The sequence below is a fragment of the Delphinus delphis genome, chromosome 4 (genome assembly GCF_949987515.2).
Source record: "Delphinus delphis chromosome 4, mDelDel1.2, whole genome shotgun sequence".
NCBI classification, from domain to species: Eukaryota; Metazoa; Chordata; class Mammalia; order Artiodactyla; family Delphinidae; genus Delphinus; species Delphinus delphis.
The window spans coordinates 52,348,482-52,369,752 of record NC_082686.1 but is presented as its reverse complement, the minus strand read 5'-3'; the positions used below and the strand labels follow the sequence as shown (position 1 = coordinate 52,369,752).

General features: G+C 35.6%; 1 protein-coding gene across 2 annotated transcripts in view; it reads right to left on the bottom strand.

The window, feature by feature from the left end:
- The window catches only part of ALCAM (activated leukocyte cell adhesion molecule), a 197,591-nt gene that overhangs the window by 41,322 nt on the left and 134,998 nt on the right, over positions 1-21,271 (bottom strand). For both annotated transcript variants that reach the window (XM_060010591.1, XM_060010592.1), the window contains exons 2-6: positions 13,661-13,761; positions 9,583-9,802; positions 2,690-2,754; positions 1,373-1,460; positions 734-916 (exon numbers count right to left, since the gene is read on the bottom strand). In XM_060010591.1, the coding sequence (XP_059866574.1) occupies positions 734-916; positions 1,373-1,460; positions 2,690-2,754; positions 9,583-9,802; positions 13,661-13,761 (657 nt within the window). The remainder of the gene's footprint in view (positions 1-733; positions 917-1,372; positions 1,461-2,689; positions 2,755-9,582; positions 9,803-13,660; positions 13,762-21,271) is intronic.

The window sequence follows — 21,271 nt, the reverse complement described above, 5'->3', positions numbered from 1 at the left end:
AATACAAACTAACAGCACTGGGACTGGATTGCCAGCATCTTTGCTCTTAATCATATTATCTTGGCTCCTGTCTTACAGGAAAGAGCACAGCATTGGAGAAAAGGATTCTAATCCACTTGCCACAGCTAAGTTAGGGCAAGTCTCTAGGTCTCACTTTACTGCTAGCTAAAATAATGGACTTAGAGCAGATGATCAAGAAAGTTCCTTTGTAGTCTAATATTCAAATCCATTGTTAACCAAAACATGTTGGAATTCAAAATCCTATTTAACTTTTATGCAACTGATCTCATTAGTAAAATAAATTTCTTTATTAAAATGGAAATTCCATATTTAAAAAACCAATCAGTCATAAGCTTCTATTCATCTGTCATTCATTCAGAAAACCATCAGATGGCATTCTGAACTCCTCCAAAATCCAAGGCTGTGCGTCAGGGCTGAGGACTACCAGAAGAAATCAGACTAAGTTAGAGATCTTGTGTTTAAGGAACTTAGTGTCTAGTGGAATACAGAAGAGATGATTATAAATAACAAAGTAGAGAGTGAAAGATATCATAGATGGGTCAGCATTTATTCTATAGGTCTTGCAAAGAGGAAGAGATTATTTGGGTACCATGCAATGGGGATGGGGGTTTGGAAGTAGATTCCAAAGAGCTTTTGGATTGGGACTTAAAATAGCATTGGGATATTTTTTCTAATACATAAAAATTGCATAATTTTATATTGAGTTACTTACAGTAAATATCAAAGACTGCTTGTTCAGAGTAAACTGTTTTCTGGCCAGATGGTCCATAATATGTCACAGAGCAGGTGAATGGCATTTGAATGTCAGCCTTGGTTGTCTTGTACTCCAGGGATGAAGTCATGATATAGAGCTGAGTCACTGGGTCCATTTGCTTTTTAAAAATTATGACCACCGCTGAAGAAAATAAAGAACACTAATGGTAGGATCTTTCATCGGAAAATCACAGTCCTTAATTAACTGTCACAGCAACTTTGAGAAGTGGTTTTGTCCTTCTTACTGTATTTAACAGGAGGGAAAATTGACATGTAGTGAGGTAGATGTCTTTTCAAAAACATGAATCAGAGACATGGACAGAAATAGAATCCTGGAATTCTATCTCCCACTCACTTTAATTAACTTTTAGAACATGCCATATAGAGAAATAATTTTCTCTGCTCTTGATTCTTCTGCACAAGGCCTAAAATGATGTTTTAAAAATCCCTTCTGATTTAATGGATACTTAAAGTAACAAAGTATAGAGTCATAGATCAAAAGAGGGCAATGCATTTAGACTCAGGATAGTCTAAGGAATGCTTAGACAAGAGAAAGGCAAAACAGGTCATCTGAATTTATTGCCCACTTCTTACCCACCTCCTTCAAGGGGTTGCAGAACTTTTCCATTCCTGTACCACGTGATGTTGCCATCCGGATAACTGTCTTTTGAAACGCACTCACCCAACTGCAAAATAAAGAGGAAATATTACAACCTTGGTTCCATCAGTGGTTGTCCATTTGAAAGCCCCAGACTCCTCAAGGGATGCAGAGTTACTCCAACGATTTCCTGACCCATTCATTTTCCAAGCCTTGACTAAGGGCTGAATGAATACACACTTGTATAAAAACAATGTTTTGTGCTTAAAATTATGGTCTTGCCCATTTTAAAATGTGCAATAGATGCTGCCACCATTAATGAAATCACATTCATTTAAAAGCATTACCCAACTCATTTTGACAGTATTCAGTTTTAACATTAACTAAATAACATAACTATATTAACATTGGCTATTACCATGGTTCATAGATCTGTGTATTCAAGAATCATTAATGGTGTTAAAATGAGGCTGCCTCTCCAGCTTCATGCTACATTTATTTCAGATGACATATACTTACCACGATCTATAATCCCCACCACTTTATTTCACATGTGTTCTTAATATTTAGTGTTGTATTATGCAGTCAAATTCATTCTGATTCAAAGAATTCTGAACTTGTTTTTTCCCCCAGCCAAGGAAAATTTGGCTATTTTAGTTAGTGAAAATGAGATTATGAATCAAGTGATGTGTTCATATACGGAACTCCAGTTTTGTCCCTCCTTCAATACAGACTTCCTTCAAACCTCTGCTACTGTGATTGTTTAAATCTGATCTTATCCCTTAACTTCAACTTTTCAATAGTTTAATTTGTCAATAAGATAGAGACCAAGCACTATACATGACAGAAGCCTTGTCATAATCCAGCTTCTCTTTAACTCTCGAGATTTATCTCTTATTGCACTCTCTTGCCCACTGGCTAAGCGCCCAAAATTCCAGCAATGCAAATAATGTGTTTCCCAAACATGCCATTTTCTTTAACATGGTATTATTTCATATTGTTGGAAAGCCCTTTTTACCTTTGGTCTGGAGAAAATCTACTCATGTGTCATTACTTCATTAAACATCCATTTCGTTCAAACAAGAAAGACTTATGCCTTTTTTAACTCTCATCTCCCTCTCCTCCCTTCAGAAATGACCACGCCTTCCTCTGTGTCTCCTCTTTACCTTGTGCAGATTTTCTGCCTGGCACCTGGAACACTGTCAGCTGTCAGCTCCACTGAGCAAAGTCTATCTTATTTGTCCTGGCATCTGAGGCCAGGAGAAGGCATTCAACACTAGGCTAAGGAAAGACAATTAATCAAAAACAAGTTCTTACCTTTTTAAGCTGCTCTGTTTCAAGAAATGGGGCTTTGCTTACAATTTCGGGTTTAGATGGTTGCTCTAAAGTTAAGTAGAGAAAGATTTTAAGTGCATGTGGGAGAAGAAAATGAACTTTTGTAGTTTGGTTTATAGAAAAATAATTCATTTACTCAAAGTAGAAATATAAGCAACAAAATAAAAAATAGATTTCTCATATAATCTATAATTAAGAAATCTGGTTAGTTTACCCCTTCCAAATATTTGCTTTATTATATTAAATATTATTTTAAGTGCTTATTATTCCTGTGAATAAAATACTGGTAATGTTTTCTGGATGCTTTATAAACATTGAGTACGGTTTAGATTGTAAACAGAGGTTAATATACTAAAGAGGATATGTTATCTGCAATTGGTTACCATGTGCACTTTCTACTTAATAATTTCCATCTCCTTAGATGAAAACCTGAGTCCACATGAATCTGAATCACAGGGGTGCTTATTTAAAATGCAGATTTCTGGGCTCTACCTGGCCAACTAAATCAGCATATCTGGGGAAAATCCTATAAACCTACTTTTTAAACAAGTTCCATTGGGGATTCTTGGGCACAGTGGAGTTTAAGAATCACTGCTCTAAAATCATGGGAAATGCAAAGTGGCTAAGGGATGTAGAAGCCCAAGTTTCCTGTGTATCTCACACCTTATCTTTTAAATGAAGTTATATTATGAAACTATAAATGTGAGAAAATCTTTCACATTTGGAACCTGAGATAATGGACAGAAGCGTTTTAAATATAGGAAGTTCTGTAAGCATAAATTCTGATAGAGGCTTCGGGAAAAATTGATTACAAATTGCAGCAAGAAGGTATTATTTAAACTTATTTTTTCTTAGCTATCAGTTATCTATCATTGATGGATTTTTAAACTTTTTAATTAGCTCTAACAATTAGTCTATAGAAAATGGATATTGTCTCATTGTCATTGATTTTTGTGAGTCTCATGGAGAACTATTCTATTTTCAAATAAATAGACAAAAACAACCAGCTATTCTCTCTTCTATAGTCTTATTGTCTACCATCTCTATACTTTTAATTTTGACTACCAAACTAAACTAAATTGCTTTTGTATAATTATTACTCAATTTGGAATTCAGTTATCAGACATGTTACCTACCCAGACCATTATAGAAAACAAGGATGAAGACAAAAAGTCTTTGGAACAGCAAGATGGGTATCACCAAGATTGTATGCAAAAATAATGTAGGCTTCTTCAGGTTAACATCCTGAGTTAATTTTCCCTTTGCAATTGTTTTATATTAGAAATTAGAATAATTAATAATAATAGTGAATCTGCCTATCTGTTGAGCTTACACTTTAATTATAAGAGGCCTATTTACTATTAATTCTAGAAGTATAATTCTCTTGATACAATTTTCTGAAGAGCGATTATCTATATTCTAAATGCACAGATTGGAAAGAAAATATAAGAAAGATAAAAAAAATGGAAAAAAGAAACATAGAAAAATAGAAAAGCATAACAGACGATTATATTAACACAAACAAGAAGTGGCACCTGGCTACCTGATTGTTAGGAATGTGACCAAAAATAGAAAAAACTGACAAAATATAAAAAACTGGTCCAGCAATTTCACTCCTGGCATATATTCAAAGAAAAGAAAAACTCTAATTCATAAAGATTCATGTACCCCTATGTTTTTAGCAGCATTATTTACAATACACAAGATACGGGAGAAACCTAAGTGTCCATTACACATAAAGAAGTTGTTACATGTGTGTATACACACACACACACACACACACACACACACACACACACACCCCTAATGGAATACTAGTCAGCCATATAAAATACTGAAATTTTGCCATTTGCAATAACATGAATGGACCTGGAGGGTATTTATGTTTAGTGAAATAAGTCTGACAGAAAAAGACAAATACTGTATGTTATCACTAATATGTGGAATATAAAAAAGAAAACAAATGAATGAATATAACAAAACAGAAACACATTCACTGATATATAGAACAAACTAGTGGTTACCAGTGGGGAAAGGAAAAGGGGTAGGGACAAGATATGTGCAGGGGGTTAAGAGGTAAAAATCACCATGTATAAAATTAATAAGTAACAGGTATATATTGTGAAGCACAGGGAAATATAAAAATATTGAATATTGAATCACTATGTTGTACACCTGAAACTAATATAATATTGTAAATCAAGTATACTTCAATTTAAAAAATGTTTTTCAATTAGAAAAAATAAATTATAAAAATCAAAACGACGTAAATAGCAGTTCCTGGGAAACATGTGGTAGGGGATTAAAGCCTTCTCCAATACACATCAGTAAGTCTTGGTTTTACCATTATCTTAATGTAACATCATTAATGTTCATAATTACAACTCTGAGTTATTGAAAAAACCTTAAATTATGTTCAGAATTCAATGTTTTATGGCAAATGTCTAATACCTTTGAGAGAGGGCTACATCCAAAATATTTAAACAGAACAAAAATCTTGGAGCTTGAGTAAATGTAAGTTCTCTGGGAACTAAAATCAGTTATTCAGTGACACCTCTCTGAAAGCTCAAGAGAGGTAAGATATTAAATTAATTTTTGTGGTTGATCAAGTGTCAAGATTAACAAGAAAAAAAGAGCAAATAGTTTTTTGTTTCCTCAGTACTATCTATGCCTGGAATATATAGAGAGATTTGAAAAAATTCTCCAAAAAATTAGGCTCTTAATAGAATACGAGGATGGGCAGTTTTGTTAAGTTGTACTAATTTCTAGCTCACCAAAATCAGATACCATTTCAGTTGGAACATACTTCCTCTAATGTCAAATATATTCCTCTACTTTGACTTATAAACCCCATATAACCATAAATACTGATGTGTTACAATTGTTAGTCTTTTCCACATGGCCATGTGTGCTTTCTTTCCATAAACACTTTCTAAAATTTATTCCTATTTCAATAAAATAAAACTGCAGCAAACCCAGGAAAACCTGATGAAAGTATGCTAAAAATTTAGTCCTCTTTGTACTGTTATTCACTTTTCCATTTAGAAGAGAGAGTCACAGTGGGTACTGAGAAAGTAATGGTAATACCTATTGCATTTCTCTGAGTTATTTTCTCAAACTTTTGTTTCAAACCCTCTATATTAAATACATATTTTGTATGTAACTTTCTCTTATATTAGCTTGTAACAATCCATGAGTATTAGTTAGAAGACCATAAAAGAGGATGTGTACTATTTTAGCAAAATTGCATATTGATTCCAAAGTGTTTTAAAAAAACTTTATGTGAATTATGTCTTAATACGATTCAAGGATTCATAACTAAGTATAGAATTGAAAGGGAAAGTCATACTACAAATTTATTTGCATTAGTAAAATAATTTTGTCAAGAGTTTCACAGCCAGTTGAGGATGGAGTGATGAATGCAAAACTGCTCTATATCACCCAAATGCATGAGTGTTATTCTCAATAACCTCACACAGAGGATGTGGCTCAATTGGATATGGGAGGAGAGCAAGAAAAGGCAGGTGCACTGGTTACATTGAGTCAAGTGTGCTTCTCTCAGTACTTTGTCAGCAATCAACTCTTGATGTACTTTATGTAAATCACTGTGAGCATGAAATCATAGTTTATTTTCCTTATGAGATGGGAAAAGGTATTTTTTATATTTAAAGAATCAAAATGAAATATACAGTGTAGATCTCATTTGTTAAAAGGTATTTTCTGCTTCCTTCATTCTGAAAAAATAAAAATGACTTGCAGTTGAAAGTTGAATAACTTTCACAGGGAGGGTGGGAGGAGGGATGCTCAGTTTTGATAAAACATTGAGAACAGTGTCCCAATGAAAGCTCAAATAACTGTGATGTCAACCATCACTAGAAGACCTGGTTGGTCCAGGTGGAAGTCACGGAAACAATCTTCCTTTTAATACCACACACACCAGTGCAGAAGATTAGGCTGGATTGTGGTTTTCAAATGCTTTTTAGTACTCAAGCCCTTCTCCCTTTTTTCCCCCTGAACAAAATATCATGAAAAAACTTCGAAATATTGAGTGGGCGAATTATAGCTAATCAAGTAGAAGCAGCTCCTCACCCACCTCAGCCCTATTCATTAGCACGTCAAGAGGATCCTAGGAACAGAGTGGGAAAACTACCGCCTAATCCAAAGTACTTATTTACTGATGATGAGGGAATCGAAACCCCTGCCCTGACTGGTGAAGTCACTTGCCCAAGGTCAGAAATTAGCAGCACATCTAACAAAGCCAGATCTCCTGATGACCAGTTCAGTGATTTTTCCATTGTACCACCAACAGCCATTTGGCTCTCTGGGCAAGCATTCAACCTCTAAGATCTACTCTTGCTAAGGGATGATTTTATTAACTTCAAATGTGCATTAAATGCAAACAGTTTGATTTTGATGCCATTCAACTACTAACCAACCAACCAAACAAAAATGCCTCATTAGTGGTGACAAAGCATGGAACTTACTGGGATCTGGTCTGCTTTATGGGCATGACTTCTTGCATCTGAGATATAGCTTAAAACTGAATAAACAAACTTACATCAGAAGTAATAAAGTCATCAGTCATGGCCTCTAGTTTGAATAAAAACAGTTTGTGCTCATCAGGAGGACACCGCAGCAAACTGATCTGGGATTAGCTCACGTTAACCACACTCATTGTGTGGTACACAGTGCACGTTGCTAGGTGCTAGGTGACTCGACAGAAGGAAACAGAGGACTGATTGATGAGCCTAGTAACTCTTAAGTGATTGCAATATATACATGTGTAGAATGAAAGCCTCCATGTCACAGCTGCTATTTGCTTCACAAATAATGATCCAGTGTAAATTCATTATTTTTAAAAAAGCAAAGCCCTTATATGCTCTTGCAAACTCTTTCTTTATCATGAGCTGTGCTGTTTATTTAATTGGACTTGGAGGGTCCCACAGTTTCTAGTATAAAACCCCATTTTCAAAAGTGTGTAACTTGTCTATTTAAATTCTCTCTGGCCCAGAGCCTGGAATGCAAATTCTGTTTCTGAGAATCACTTTGTTTTCAACAACATTCAAAAGAGAAGCGGGTAGGGGGAGCTGATGGTATGCAGGGTGTAAGTTTGTTTTTATAGCCATAGAAATCCTCTGTATTCCAAAACAGCTTACAAATTTTATCAAATTAGGCCAAATGAACTTTTATGGCATTAAAAAAATTATATTCTGAAAATTGTCACAAATGTTTCTTCGAAATGGAACAACCTGAATTTTCTCAACTTTCTTGTAGACTGTCTTGATATTTGGTAATTTTAACATAATAACAAAGAAACATGTCAATGACAAATCAATACACATAACTTTAAAATGCTGTGACTTAATCTCTGTACCTACTGCAGTACATTCTTGTGTACTTATATTTACGATGTCATGGCCTAATAAAAAGATTTTGGTTGCTCTCTTTAGAAAAAGTGTTTTTAGCAGCACACCATCCATCTTCCTAATAACATCAAAGTGAAATAAAAGACAAGAAAGAAAAAATACATGGGACTTTGGCAAATACAGGATGGAGATTATCCGGGGTGTTTAATGGAAGGGGGCATAACTGGGAAACGCTTGGTACTTCGTTTGATCCATAAAATGATTGAGTTGAGTGGATGGTTTCTGGAAAGTATCTTCTAAGCTGAAAGGTAATAAACTGAAACGTGTACCATGCTTTTACAAGGTTCTTCGGGAGAACAAAGGTCTCCTTGATAGTATAAGCACTCTTTGAATCCTTGTCATGAGTCCATAGGAGCACTGAAGTCCATAAATGCTTAAGGGACAGTCCTACTTAGTTGTATAGGCTATTACGAGAGAAACAGGAAAAATCCACGGTTAATTGCTGTAGTAGCAAGGCCCTCTGGGTTTCTTTCTTCCCTGTTTATTTTAATAATTTCTAGGTGCTGTCAAGTTATCAGAAAGCAGAGGAAAAAACTGAAAAGTGAGACCTTCTTCCCTAATTAAAAAAGACTGGCATTCTGAAACTTTCGAGACCTATTTTTCTCCCTGTAATTTCTAAGATATTAAGATGTAATGAAGGTGGGATATTTTATTAGAATATTAAAAGATAAAAAGTTTTAATTAGAACTTCTCAAGTCATTCATTTGCATAGCTAGTTGTACACGCACATTAACTATATATCATCATGAGGCAAAGTAACCTCCAGTAATTATTCCAAGTTTCTTCTACAACCTTTTCTTGTTCCAACCCTCCTCTACTTTTTCCCCTTGGTGGATTCCATGTACACATTTAGAGTGGGGTGAACTTCTTTATTTTAGGGCAATTTTCTAAACCGCTTGAACAGTCTCAAGAAGTAAATCAACAAGCATTAAGCATTAAAGGCCAAAATGTGTGTGTGTACACACACATGTATATACATATACAGAAAACTTAGGTCTCCTGCTTGTATTTTATTGTTTTTACATATCAAATGGCAACTTTTATATGGTTTAGCCAAATGCATATATATGTAAGCATGATATGCATGAATATGTGCATGTATTATATATCTATGTCTCAATATTTACCACAGAACATTGATTTGTACGTCAGTGAAAGCAAAGGATCACATGTCAGTTTTCATTTAGCAGTACTTCATGTCACAGGAAATTTTACCCAACAAAACAACAGAATATTCTTTTATTTCCTCATTGTAAAGCTCCTATTTGCATTTCAGGTTTTTTGTTTTCCTCACTGACAGCATGCACGAGCAGAATGAAGATCTCTAGAAGTCCTCTTACATAGATGCCTACTGTGGAGACACTACAGAGAGTTCAGTCTTCTTTCTAAAGAACATTTTCTAGTACCAGCCATCAATCCCACTTAGCAGTTACACTGCAGACTACTTACTGAACACCTTGACTACTGTAGGTGCCTCAAACACGTTGTCCTCAGTTACGAGCATGCACACAAATCTCTTTTCATCACTGATCTTTGCGTTACTGATAGAGAGAGTGTAGTTTTCTGAGAGGTTCAGTCTGTCTTTGTATTCTGGTACATCGTCGTACTGCACACTTTTCTTTGTAGAGGACCTGAAGGCAATAAATACTGGGGAGCCATCAGGCTTTTCCTAAAAATTGAAATAACAATACATTTTTTAAAAACAGGCATATTTAGATGTTTCAGGATTACAGCCAGAACAACAAAATTTTCTTGGCCGTATTATTCCACCAAAATTTGTAGTTTGGTCCAAGAAGAATAAATTTAGATAAGTGCCTCATATAAATCTTTGGTTACAGAAAATTACTCTTCATAAGAAGAGAAGCTGTTAAGTTCTTTTACAGGTATCAATTTAAATATACAAAAGTGAAAGGACAGAACTTTAGGAATCCAAGCTTTTCTTGCATCTGGAGGACAGAATTAGTAACTGTTTTGAAAATGACAAGGGTTGGCCTTATGTCTAATGTAAAAGAAAAAATATAGATGAAAACAAACATATAAGTATTATGTTACAAAAGGATTTTCAGCTAACTATCAGAGCAAGCATACACTTGAGCTGCAAACACTCATTTAGAAATCCTGGGCAATTATCTTTAGCATGTTCATTACTTTAATCCACATACTTTATGTGTCCACACTTTTCAGTTTCAGCCAGAACTGGCATAGCTGACCTTTACACCTAACATAGCTTAATGAGTCTTCATAGAGGAACAGTATTTGCCCTTGTGAAATGATCATGTCCATTAAGCAATAGAATTAGATTAATCACTAAAACCCATAGTTTTGCTATCTGAATCTTAAAACTTAGCTCGAAGCGTTTTCATATAAAATCTGGCATATACAATTATGCCAAGAGCACTGAGACATAATTCATTTCTTTCTCTGCTCCCACAAACATTCTCTTACATACTAACAATGATCTAAAATAAAGGCCAATCCCTCTTCTACTTACCTCACAAGGCCTTTGAGAAAATAAAATATGATAAAACATTCTAAAATGCATGACAAATTTCAAGGTGCTATAAGGAGTAACATTTTAAAAATTATTAATATTTACTAATGTTATGGACTAAATTTATATGCCTAAGCCCTAACCCCCAATGTGGGATTAGTGGAGGTGGGCCCCTGAGAGGTGTTGAAGTTTAGATGAGGTCATGGGGATGGTACCCTCATGATGGGATTAGTGCCCTTATAAGAAGAGGAAGAAACGTGAGAGCTCTCTCAATGAGAACACAAAGAAGAGGTTTTGTGAGCACATAGCAAGTGGCAGCTGTCAGCAAATCAGGAAGAGGGCCCTCCGCAAGAGGTGAATCAGCTGGCACCCTGATTTTGGACTGCCCAGCCTCCAGAACTGTGAGAAATAAAAGACTGTTGTTTAAACTATCCAGTCTGTGGTATTTTGTTATAACAGCCCAAGCTGACTAAGACAATTACTAAGCTAATCTTGGAGTCCAAAAGGTTTAGCTGGTTGAATATCTGAATACGTCAGTAATATTCTCCTTAAATCTTTTAATTTTGCCACAGGTTTACAATGCAAATCCTTGTATTAAATCATTCCTTCATTAAGAAAAATATGTTAGACCAGTATCTTAAACGTCTATAATATATTTGTTCACTTATGCAAGAAATAATAGTTATTAAATTTCGAGCACTTAACTGTATGCCAGTGTACTTTCTTTGGGCTTTCCATGCATTAATGGATTTAATATTCATAACAACCCTGTAAATTACACATAATATTGTCTTCATTTTTAGACAATGGAGACAGAGATTGGTTAAATAACTGGTCCATTGCCCCAGCCAGTGTATCTCAGCAGGGCCAAGACTGGAGCTCCACAGCCTGGCTCCATTATAACTACACTATATCATTCTCGACAGCCATTAGATGCCTCTTCTGTACAAGGCACAGAGGCAGATGCTGGTGAAGAGGTGGTGGGAGTGAGGTAGGGCGGGGTGCACAGGGAGCTATGATCTCCATTCACAGGGAGATTACGGTGCAGTAAGAGAGAAACTAATCCATCTTTCCTCTGTGTTTGCTCCCTTTCACTCTTTCCAAATCTGCTCTTTGTCTTTCAGGTTACATTAAATTAGAGGTTGTATAGTATGTCTGCGAATCAGGACTGCTTTTAGAGCATATGGTACTTCAAATGTATCTCATCAGTTTATTACTGAAGGTTTTTGTTTCATTAACAATTAGAAAATTGTCATTATTATTTGTTTTCATTGCCATTGTGCCAGTTACATTTAGGTGAAAATTATTTCCTGGGCATCAGTAATGTCTATAATCACAGAAGTTTTCACCACTGTATTCCATTTATTTTTGCATTAAGTTTGACTCAATGGTGAATGAGGTGGTAGTCTCCCAGACCCTTGGAATTTTAGGGAAGCTAATAGACTTTGTCCTCATAGGCCTTAACTTCATATTTCCATTTTTATAGGGAGCCAGAAATAGTCAGAAATTACCCAGTGTGAGCTGGATAACAGGAGGAGGGATCAGGGAAGTGCTATGCTGCCTCACCTCCTTCTTTTGCCTTCACTTGACCTTCACACAGTGTGTTTAGAGCTTAGTAGCCCCACACTCATAACAACTTACACTTTTCGTGCAATTACCATGTGCCAAGTACTAGGTAAGTATTCTGATATGAGTTACTTCATGTAACCTTCACAACACTATAAGGAAGATTATTATTATTTCATTTTTTTTCTATGAGAAAATGGGGATTAATTCACTCATCCAGAATCCCACAGCCAACACATGGTAGAACATGTCAGTCTGACTTCACAACCAGATTTTAAAAGATTGTGTTATACTACCCCTGGGGTGCAACTTACGTACATTTCTATTCTGCACAATGTTTGTTCTTGCAGATATCTGAGAGGAAAAGTTGTGTGGTTCAATAAACTTAAGAAATGAATGAACTCAGACAATTCATCATGTATCTTAATATAGGAAAGGCTCTGAGAAGTACTGCAGTAAAAAAACTTTTCAAAAATTATTGGACCATCACAAGAACTAAAGTAATATAGAAGTGTGATTGGATTTGAAGTAATTCAGAAGTGTAAGATGCTTTCAGGAATATATCAACCAATTAATTCTGCTTTTTTTTACGTGTGTAAGAATAATACATAATAAAAATCTATGCCCAAAGTCAAAAAAAATATTGGACCATCAAATCCTTTTCCTATTCAAATACCTTTTAACATTTCATGGACCTAGGGAAAATTTGCCAGTTGTGTTCAATGAAACATATGTCCTCTTTTTAAGCTTGCAAACCATTGTGAGTCTCATGTGATCTAGCACTGGGAAATTGTGCCACACAGACACCTTTTGTTGGTCTTGGTAATGAAATTGAGATATTTTATCAAAGTTACCTAGCCTTTCCACATCACCTACCAGGATATCTACCCTTCATTTCCAGACCCATCGGTACCTTGATACCTGAGAAAATATGATTTTGCTACCTGCAAAAAATGAGTAAAATCAGCAATGTTAAATTTTAAAAGGACCTACCACTTCGACTGAGTTCTAAGATCAAGTAACAGGCTTCTAATACTGATGACTAATTTTCAGTGAACATTTGAATGCTCTGGCTTCTAGTGCATCTTGCCTTTGCAGTAACTACACCAAACAAAACATGAGTGTGTAGAGAAAGGCTGCCATCTTCCACTAAGCTCTGTCCTATACTCCACTGATTTTACCCTGGAACTCTGCCTTTTCTTCTGCCTCAAACACTTCAGGGTGAATCTTTCAGACTAATTTGAGCTAAGAATTACCTGTTTACTGGCTTTATTTTAAAATATCATTTGTTATGTAAGACTTAGGGATTATTCTTTTGAAATATTCGACACATTAATTTCACCTTTTTACATTTATATCCACAGTTGAATATTGTCATTACGTTAACTTGAAATTCACATCTACTCACAGAAGGAATTTTCTTTCAAAAACTAGAGGCAATTAACCAAGTCCAAGGTAGGTCACACTTACATATTTCCATTTGCCAAACATGAGATTCTGAGGTACACTGAGTCGGCAAGGCATGACAATGGTATCTCCATATGCTGAGTTTACAGTATACCATCCAAGACCTTTAGAAAAAAAGGAACACAAGAGAGAGAAGAGTTTAAATGTTTTCTTGAAATAAAGTAAATAACTTCAGTTCAAGATGCATTTCTTTTTTTTTTTTTTTTGCGGTACGCGGGCCTCTCACTGTTGAAAGGCCTCTTCCGTTGCGGAGCATGGTCTCCGGACGCGCAGGCTCAGCGGCCATGGCTCATGGGCCCAGCTGCTCCGCGGCATGTGGGATCTTCCCGGACTGGGGCACGAACCCGTGTCCCCTGCATCGGCAGGCGGACTCTCAACCACTGCGCCACCAGGGAAGCCTCAAGATGCATTTCTTAATGAAGGTTATGTATTATAATTTTATCTTAAATGACATAAAACAAAGTATGTAGTTAGAACATATTTCCTATAAATATCAACAGCTCTTATTTAGCTACTAAGGCTTCAAATGTTACATAATTCAAATCTATAAACCTCTCAGTTTAGCGAGGAATAGATAAGTAGTATATGCCAAAGGAACAGTGTGGAATCTGAGGGTTTATTTTCACCTTCACTATATTTCATAAGAAAAAACTTCACTATATTTCATAGAAATGTGGGACTATACAAAGAGATTAACATGCTTAAAATTCTCAAAACTAGCTTTAAATATGTTTGGTTTTTTATTTGAAAATATTATTAAGCTTAAATTCGGAAAAATTTAAAAACTGAGAACTAATACATATAAGACCACAACTGAATCTTAAATATAAGTGGCAAAATGAGCATGAAAATGGCCTGCTTTACAGTATTAATGGTTAAAATACTAGTTTTCATTTTAATTATACATAAAATATTAACAGGAAAAGAATTTGTAAGGAATTCCCTGGCACTCCAGTGGTTAGGACTCCACGCTTTCACTACTGAGGGCGCGGGTTCAATCCCTGGTCGGGGAACTAAGAACCTGCAAACTGGGGATCCCCTGGTGGCCCAGTGGTTGAGAGTCCGCCTGCCGATGCAGAGGACATGGGTTCGTGCCTCGGTCCGGGAAGATCCCACATGCCACGGAGTGGCTAGGCCAGTGAGCCATGGCCACTGAGCCTGCGCTCTGGAGCCTGTGCTCCGCAACAGGAGAGGCCACAACAGTGAGAGGCCCGCGTACTGCAAAAGAAAAAGAAAAAAAGAACCTGCAAACTGCGTGGCAGCCAAAAAAAAAAGAAAAGTATCTGTAGTATGAAATTTCTTCATGAAGTGATTACACTGTTTTTTGGGTAGACAATCCAACTTAAGCAATAGTTTGCTACTAAGGTAAAGAAAACTTCCTGGTCTTATTTAATTCTTTATTGAAAAGAATGTGATGATCAATAATTAAATTATCAACAATACCCACATTTTTGCATATGTATGTAACATACTATTCAAATCTGTATATATTTATGAAGTTTAAAGAAACATAGGCATTTAACTTGGCAATTGTATAGTACTTAGGAAATATATCAGATCTTTTTACCTTATTTTGTTTACAACTATCTTCAAAGTTAGATACATTTACTATTAATACCTGTTAAGATATGTCACAGTTGGATACAGAGTGTTAAGGGGCTAACTTTATTTTAAACTGAAAAGAAAAAGAAATGATATTTTGTCCACCAGGTGGTGCTAAAGTGCAAAGCTAAGGCAATTTACAACACATGAATAAGACCATCTTATGACTTTCTGAAGAAACAAGATACGGTGGATACTATCTCTCTCTGTTACCCATCAACCACAACATATAAAAATTTCATATAGGGATAAAAATCATTAACCTTAGTAAAGAAAGAAAAGGTAATAAAATTCCTATTTTAAAATTCTGTCAATTGAGGAATCTACTTTCCTCTAAAGCAATTTTGCTCCAGTGAACAAAAGCATTACAAAGAACACAAATTTCATGTAAATATACTGCACAACTACTTTCCAGAATTTTTAACATTGTTAAAATAAAGAATACAAAGTATAAGCCATGAGAATGTGTTTTTAACTTGCTATTAGAGACAAAATTTTACTAAAATTTTTATTACATTCTGTTTTATAATGAAAAATTACTGGGTGGGAGGGAGGGAGACGCAAGAGGGAAGAGATATGGGATATGTGTATATGTATAACTGATTCACTTCGTTATAAAGCAGAAACTGACACACCATTGTAAAGTAATTATACTCCAATAAAGATGTTAAAAAAATTACAATTTTCCATCAATAATGTTTAATTGTTTAGTATCCACCATACTTTAAATTCCTTTTTACTATAAATCATTGAAGAGCATAAGACTATAAGGTCTCTTCAGCCTTGTTAAAATAAAACTTGTGAGGATTTAGATATGTGGTGGCAGACAGGCAAAGTGATGACAGTTAAGAAATTGTTTTATTTCACAATATAGTACTTGTTTTCTACAATACTTTGGATATTAAATATGGAACTTGTATCATGTATTTTAGGATCTGTTCATGCAGGTTTGTCAAACCATGGAAACCATTTTGTGATTTAATATTTTGTTTTTTTCATCAATATATAGCAAGACACTTGAATATGTAATGACTCTAAGATAATGTGAATCTCTTCTTAAATTATGGTAAGACATGCACCTCTAATTATCTACTATAATTATAAAAACATACCTTCTTTTGACAACTGACACTGCTCCCATGAACTCCATGGTTCAAGGAGTGAAAACAGTTTACACAGCTTAGGTACCAATGAGGTGAATCCTTCGCTAGGCACAGGGAAATAAAAAATTCCTTTTCCAAAAAATGTAATGCTTTGCTCTTTCTTACAGACCATTTTTCTTTCCTCTTCTCTAAAGAACTTTAATATACACCAAATTTTATAATTTTATATTTTACAATTGATTTAAAAATTTTATAATTTTTATAATTGATTTTAAAGCTGTATGACTTTCAAGTACATAATGTATTAGCATGATGAAAGCACAATCACAGCAGGAAGAGGACCACATATATATATATTTTAACATTTTTATTGGAGTATAATTGCTTTACAATGGTGTGTTAATTTCAAGTTATACATATATTCCCATATCTCTTCCCTCTAGTGTCTCCCTCCCTTCCACCCTCCCTATCCCGCCCCTCTAGGTGGTCACAAAGCACCGAGCTGATCTCCCTGTGCTATGTGGCTGCTTCCCACTAGCTATCTATTTTACGTTTAGTAGTGTATATAAGTCCATGCCACTCTCTCACTTTGTCACAACTTACCCTTCCCCCTCCCCATATCCTCAAGTCCATTCTCTAGTAGGTCTGTGTCTTTATTCCTGTCTTGCCTCTAGGTTCTTCATGACCATTTTTTTTCTTAGATTCCATATATATGTGTTAGCATATGGTATTTGTTTTCCTCTTTCTGACTTACTTCACTCTGTATGACAGACTCTAGGTCCATCCACCTCACTACAAATAACTCAATTTCGTTTCATTTTATGGCTGAGTAATATTCCATTGTATATATGTGCCACATCTTCTTTATCCATTCATCTGTCGATGGACACTTAGGTTGCTTCCATGTCCGGGCTATTGTAAATAGAGCCGCAATGAACATTTTGGTACATGACTCTTTGAATTATGGTTTTCTCTGGGTATATGCCCAGTAGTGGGATTGCTGGGTCGTATGGTAGTTCTATTTGTAGTTTCTTAAGGAACCTCCATACTGTTCTCCATAGTGGCTCTATCAATTTACATTCCCACCAACAGTGCAAGAGGGTTCCCTTTTCTCCACACCCTCTCCAGCATTTACTGTTTGTAGATTTTTTGATGATGACCGTTCTGACTGGTGTGAGATGATATCTCATTGTAGTTTTGATTTGCATTTCTCTAATGATGTTGAGCATTCTTTCATGTGTTTGTTGGCAATCTGTATATCTTCTTTGGAGAAATGTCTATTTAGGCCAATTTTTGGGTGGGTTGTTTGTTTTTTTTTGATATTGAGCTGCTTGTAAATTTTGGAGATTAATCCTTTGTCAGTTGCTTCATTTACAAATATTTTCTCCCATTCTGAGGGTTGTCTTTTCATCTTGTTTATGGTTTCCTTTGCTGTGCAAAAGCTTTGAAGCTTCATTAGGTCCCATTTGTTTATTTTTGTTTTTATTTCCATTACTCTAGGAGGTGAATCAAAAAAGATATTGCTGTGATTTATGTCAAAGAGTGTTCTTCTTATGTTTTCCTCTAAGAGTTTTATACTGTCTGGTTACATTTAGGTCTCTAATCCAGTTTTAGTTTATTTTTTGTGTATGGTGTTCAGGAGTGTTCTAATTTCATACATTTACATGTAGCTGTCCAGTTTTCCCAGCACCACTTATTGAAGTGGCTGTCTTTTCTCCACTGTATATTCTTGCCTCCTTTATCAAAGATAAGGTGACCATATGTGCATGGGCTTATCTCTGGGATTTCTATTCTGTTCCATTAATCTATATTTCTGTTTTTGTGCCAGTACCAGACTGTCTTGATTACTGTAGCTTTGTAGTATAGTCTGAAGTCAGGGAGCCTGATTCCTCCAGCTCCGTTTTTCTTTCTCAAGATTGCTTTGGCTATTTGGGGTCTTTTGTGTTTCCATACAAATTGTGAAATTTTTTGCTCTAGTTCTGTGAAAAATGCTGGTTGTAGTTTGATAGGGATTGCATTGAATCTGTAGATTGCTTTGGGTAGTAGAGTCATTTTCACAACGTTGATTCTTCTAATCCAAGAACATGGTATATCTCTCCATCTTTTTGTATCATCTTTAATTTCTCTCATCAGTGTCTTATAATTTTCTGCATACAGGTCTTCTGTTTCCTTACGTAGGTTTATTCCTAGATATTTTATTCTTTTTGGTGCAGTGTTAAATCGGAGTGTTTTCTTAATTTTACTTTCAGACTTTTCATCATTAGAGTATAGGAATGCAAGAGATTGCTGTGCATTAATTTTGTATCAGGCTACTTTACCAAATTCATTAATTAGCTCTAGTAGTTTTTTGGTAGCATCTTTAGGATTCTCTATGTATAGTATCATGTCATCTGCAAACAGTGACAGCTCTACTTCTTCTTTTCCGATTTGGACTCCTTTTATTTCCCTTTCTTCTCTGCTTGCTGTGGCTAAAACTTCCAAAACTATGTTGAATAAGAGTGGTGAGAGTGGGCAACCTTGTCTTGTTCCTGATCTTAGTGGAAATGCTTTCAGTTTTTCACCATTGAGGATGATGTTGGCTGTGGGTTTGTCATATATGGCCTTTATTATGTTGAGGTAAGTTCCCTCTATGTTTACTTTCTGCAGGGTTTTTATCATAAATGGGTGTTGAATTTTGTCAAAAGTTTTCTCTGCATCAATTGAGATGATTGTATGGTTTTTCTCCTTCAACTTGTTAATATGGTGTATCACATTGATTGATTTGCGTATATTGAAGAATCCTTGCATCCCTGGGATAAACCCCACTTGATCATGGTGTATGATCCTTTTAATGTGCTGTTGGATTCTGTCTGCTAGTATTTTGTTGAGGAATTTTGCATCTATGTTCATCAGTGATATTGGCCTGTAGTTTTCTTTCCTGTGACATCTTTGTCTGGTTTTGGTATCAGGGTGATGGTGGCCTCGTAGAATGAGTTTGGGAGTGTTCCTCCCTCTGCTATATTTTGGAAGAGTTTGAGAAGGATAGGTGTTAGCTCTTCTCTAAATGTTTGATAGAATTCGCCTGTGAAGCCATCTGGTCCTGGGCTTTTGTCTGTTGGAAGATTTTTAATCACAGTTTCATTTCAGTGCTTGTGATTGGTCTGTTTATATTTTCTATTTCTTCCTGGGTCAGTCTCAGAAGGCTGTGCATTTCTAAAAATTTAGAACCATATATTTTTAATCATTGTATCCCAGGGACAATGTCTGGCATTTACTGGGCATCTAATAAGATGATTTTTCATTTGAATCTTGTGCCATCCTTTCCATTTTGGTTATCAAATTAGCATCTTTAAAAACCAGGGAGCAGTTGACCACACTGGAACTTTGAGAATTCTTTTTTCTACCAAATACTGCAAAGTCTGTCATACACTGTCTTCGATGTGTAAGGAACATGGATTTGGGCTTGGATGGCCCTCTCTTACTTGAAGAGAAACAAACACAAAGCCAACATTCTTACGAGTTTATGGATTAAACTACAGGAGAGGACATTTCTCCCTTCCCTTTCAAGAGAAATTAAGGATTGTTTGTGCTATGTGATCTGCAAATGACACTAAGAAGTGACTTTTTCCTTACTTGTGATGAGCACAAAGCAAAGAGTTGTTTTTAAAAGTATTTGAAAATTCATGGATTGAGTCTTGTAGTGACTGCTCGATATCCAAAATTATCCAGGACAGGACTCTTCAGAGCACAGCAAATGCAAGGGAAATAAGAGATCTGACAAGAATGAGGGCAGTAGGTAAAAAGGCAATAGTTACAGATAGAAGCCCTGGTCTACAGACTTAAGGCAGAATACATGATAATCATTTGCATTATCACTTGTGGCATTAGGAGCCACAGTCATGATGATTTTAGAAATAATTTTCAAGTTTGTTATAATCATCAACTTTCCTCTTCAGGTAAGACTATAAGGGCTCTAGGTTCATCTGATAGAAAAACCAAGGCTTACACATGTGGGAGGGCTACTATCTCTAACCCCCTAGGGATACAGTAGCTACAAAGACTACTGTGATTTGGTGATGAATTAGCATCCTGATTTCTAGAGACGTCTCAGTCTTTGAGATGAAGTGCCAGGGAGACCCAAAGCACCTGTCAACACAAATAATTCTGTTTATACTTTTCATAGAAGCAAGAGATTTTTATCTTTGAATTGCCAAGTCTGAATTAAATTTAGCCTACTAGAATTCCCCTGCAATTCTCGCCCTGTAATATCAGTTGGTTAATTTATTCATGGTTTTGTAGCATAGAGATTATTGGATACAATTGCAAATACAGAATGCCTATGCTGTCCTTCCTCAAAGAGGCAAAATATAAAATATAGAAGGAAATGTGTGTGTGCACAAGGGTGTGAATTTCTGTGCTATACGTGTTATGTCTACTTGTATATTGTATGTCATAAGATACTTTAACCTGGGCTAAATCACCTTTTGTATTAAATGTTTTAAAATTTTAACATAGTGTTATGAATTATTATCACTGTTGCTATCAAAATGTCCTGACATAAAGTAAAACATAAATATGTTTGGTAGTGTATATATGTCAATGTTACTTTGTCCCAGCTTCCCCTTCCCTGTCCCCTGTAAAATAGATAGCTAGTGGGAAGCAGCCACATAGCACAGAGATATCAGCTAGGTGCTTTGTGATCACCTAGAGGGGTGGGATAGGGAGTGGGGGAGGGAGATGCAAGAGGGAGGGCACATGGGGATATATGTATACATATAGCTGATTCACTTTGTTACACATCAGAAACTAACACAACATTGTAAAGCAACTATACTCCAATAAAGATGTTTAAAAAAAATACGTGTTATATTTGAGAAGCAGTGTGTAATAATTTAATGATTCTTATGAAGAGTTATTAGCTAAAGGTAAA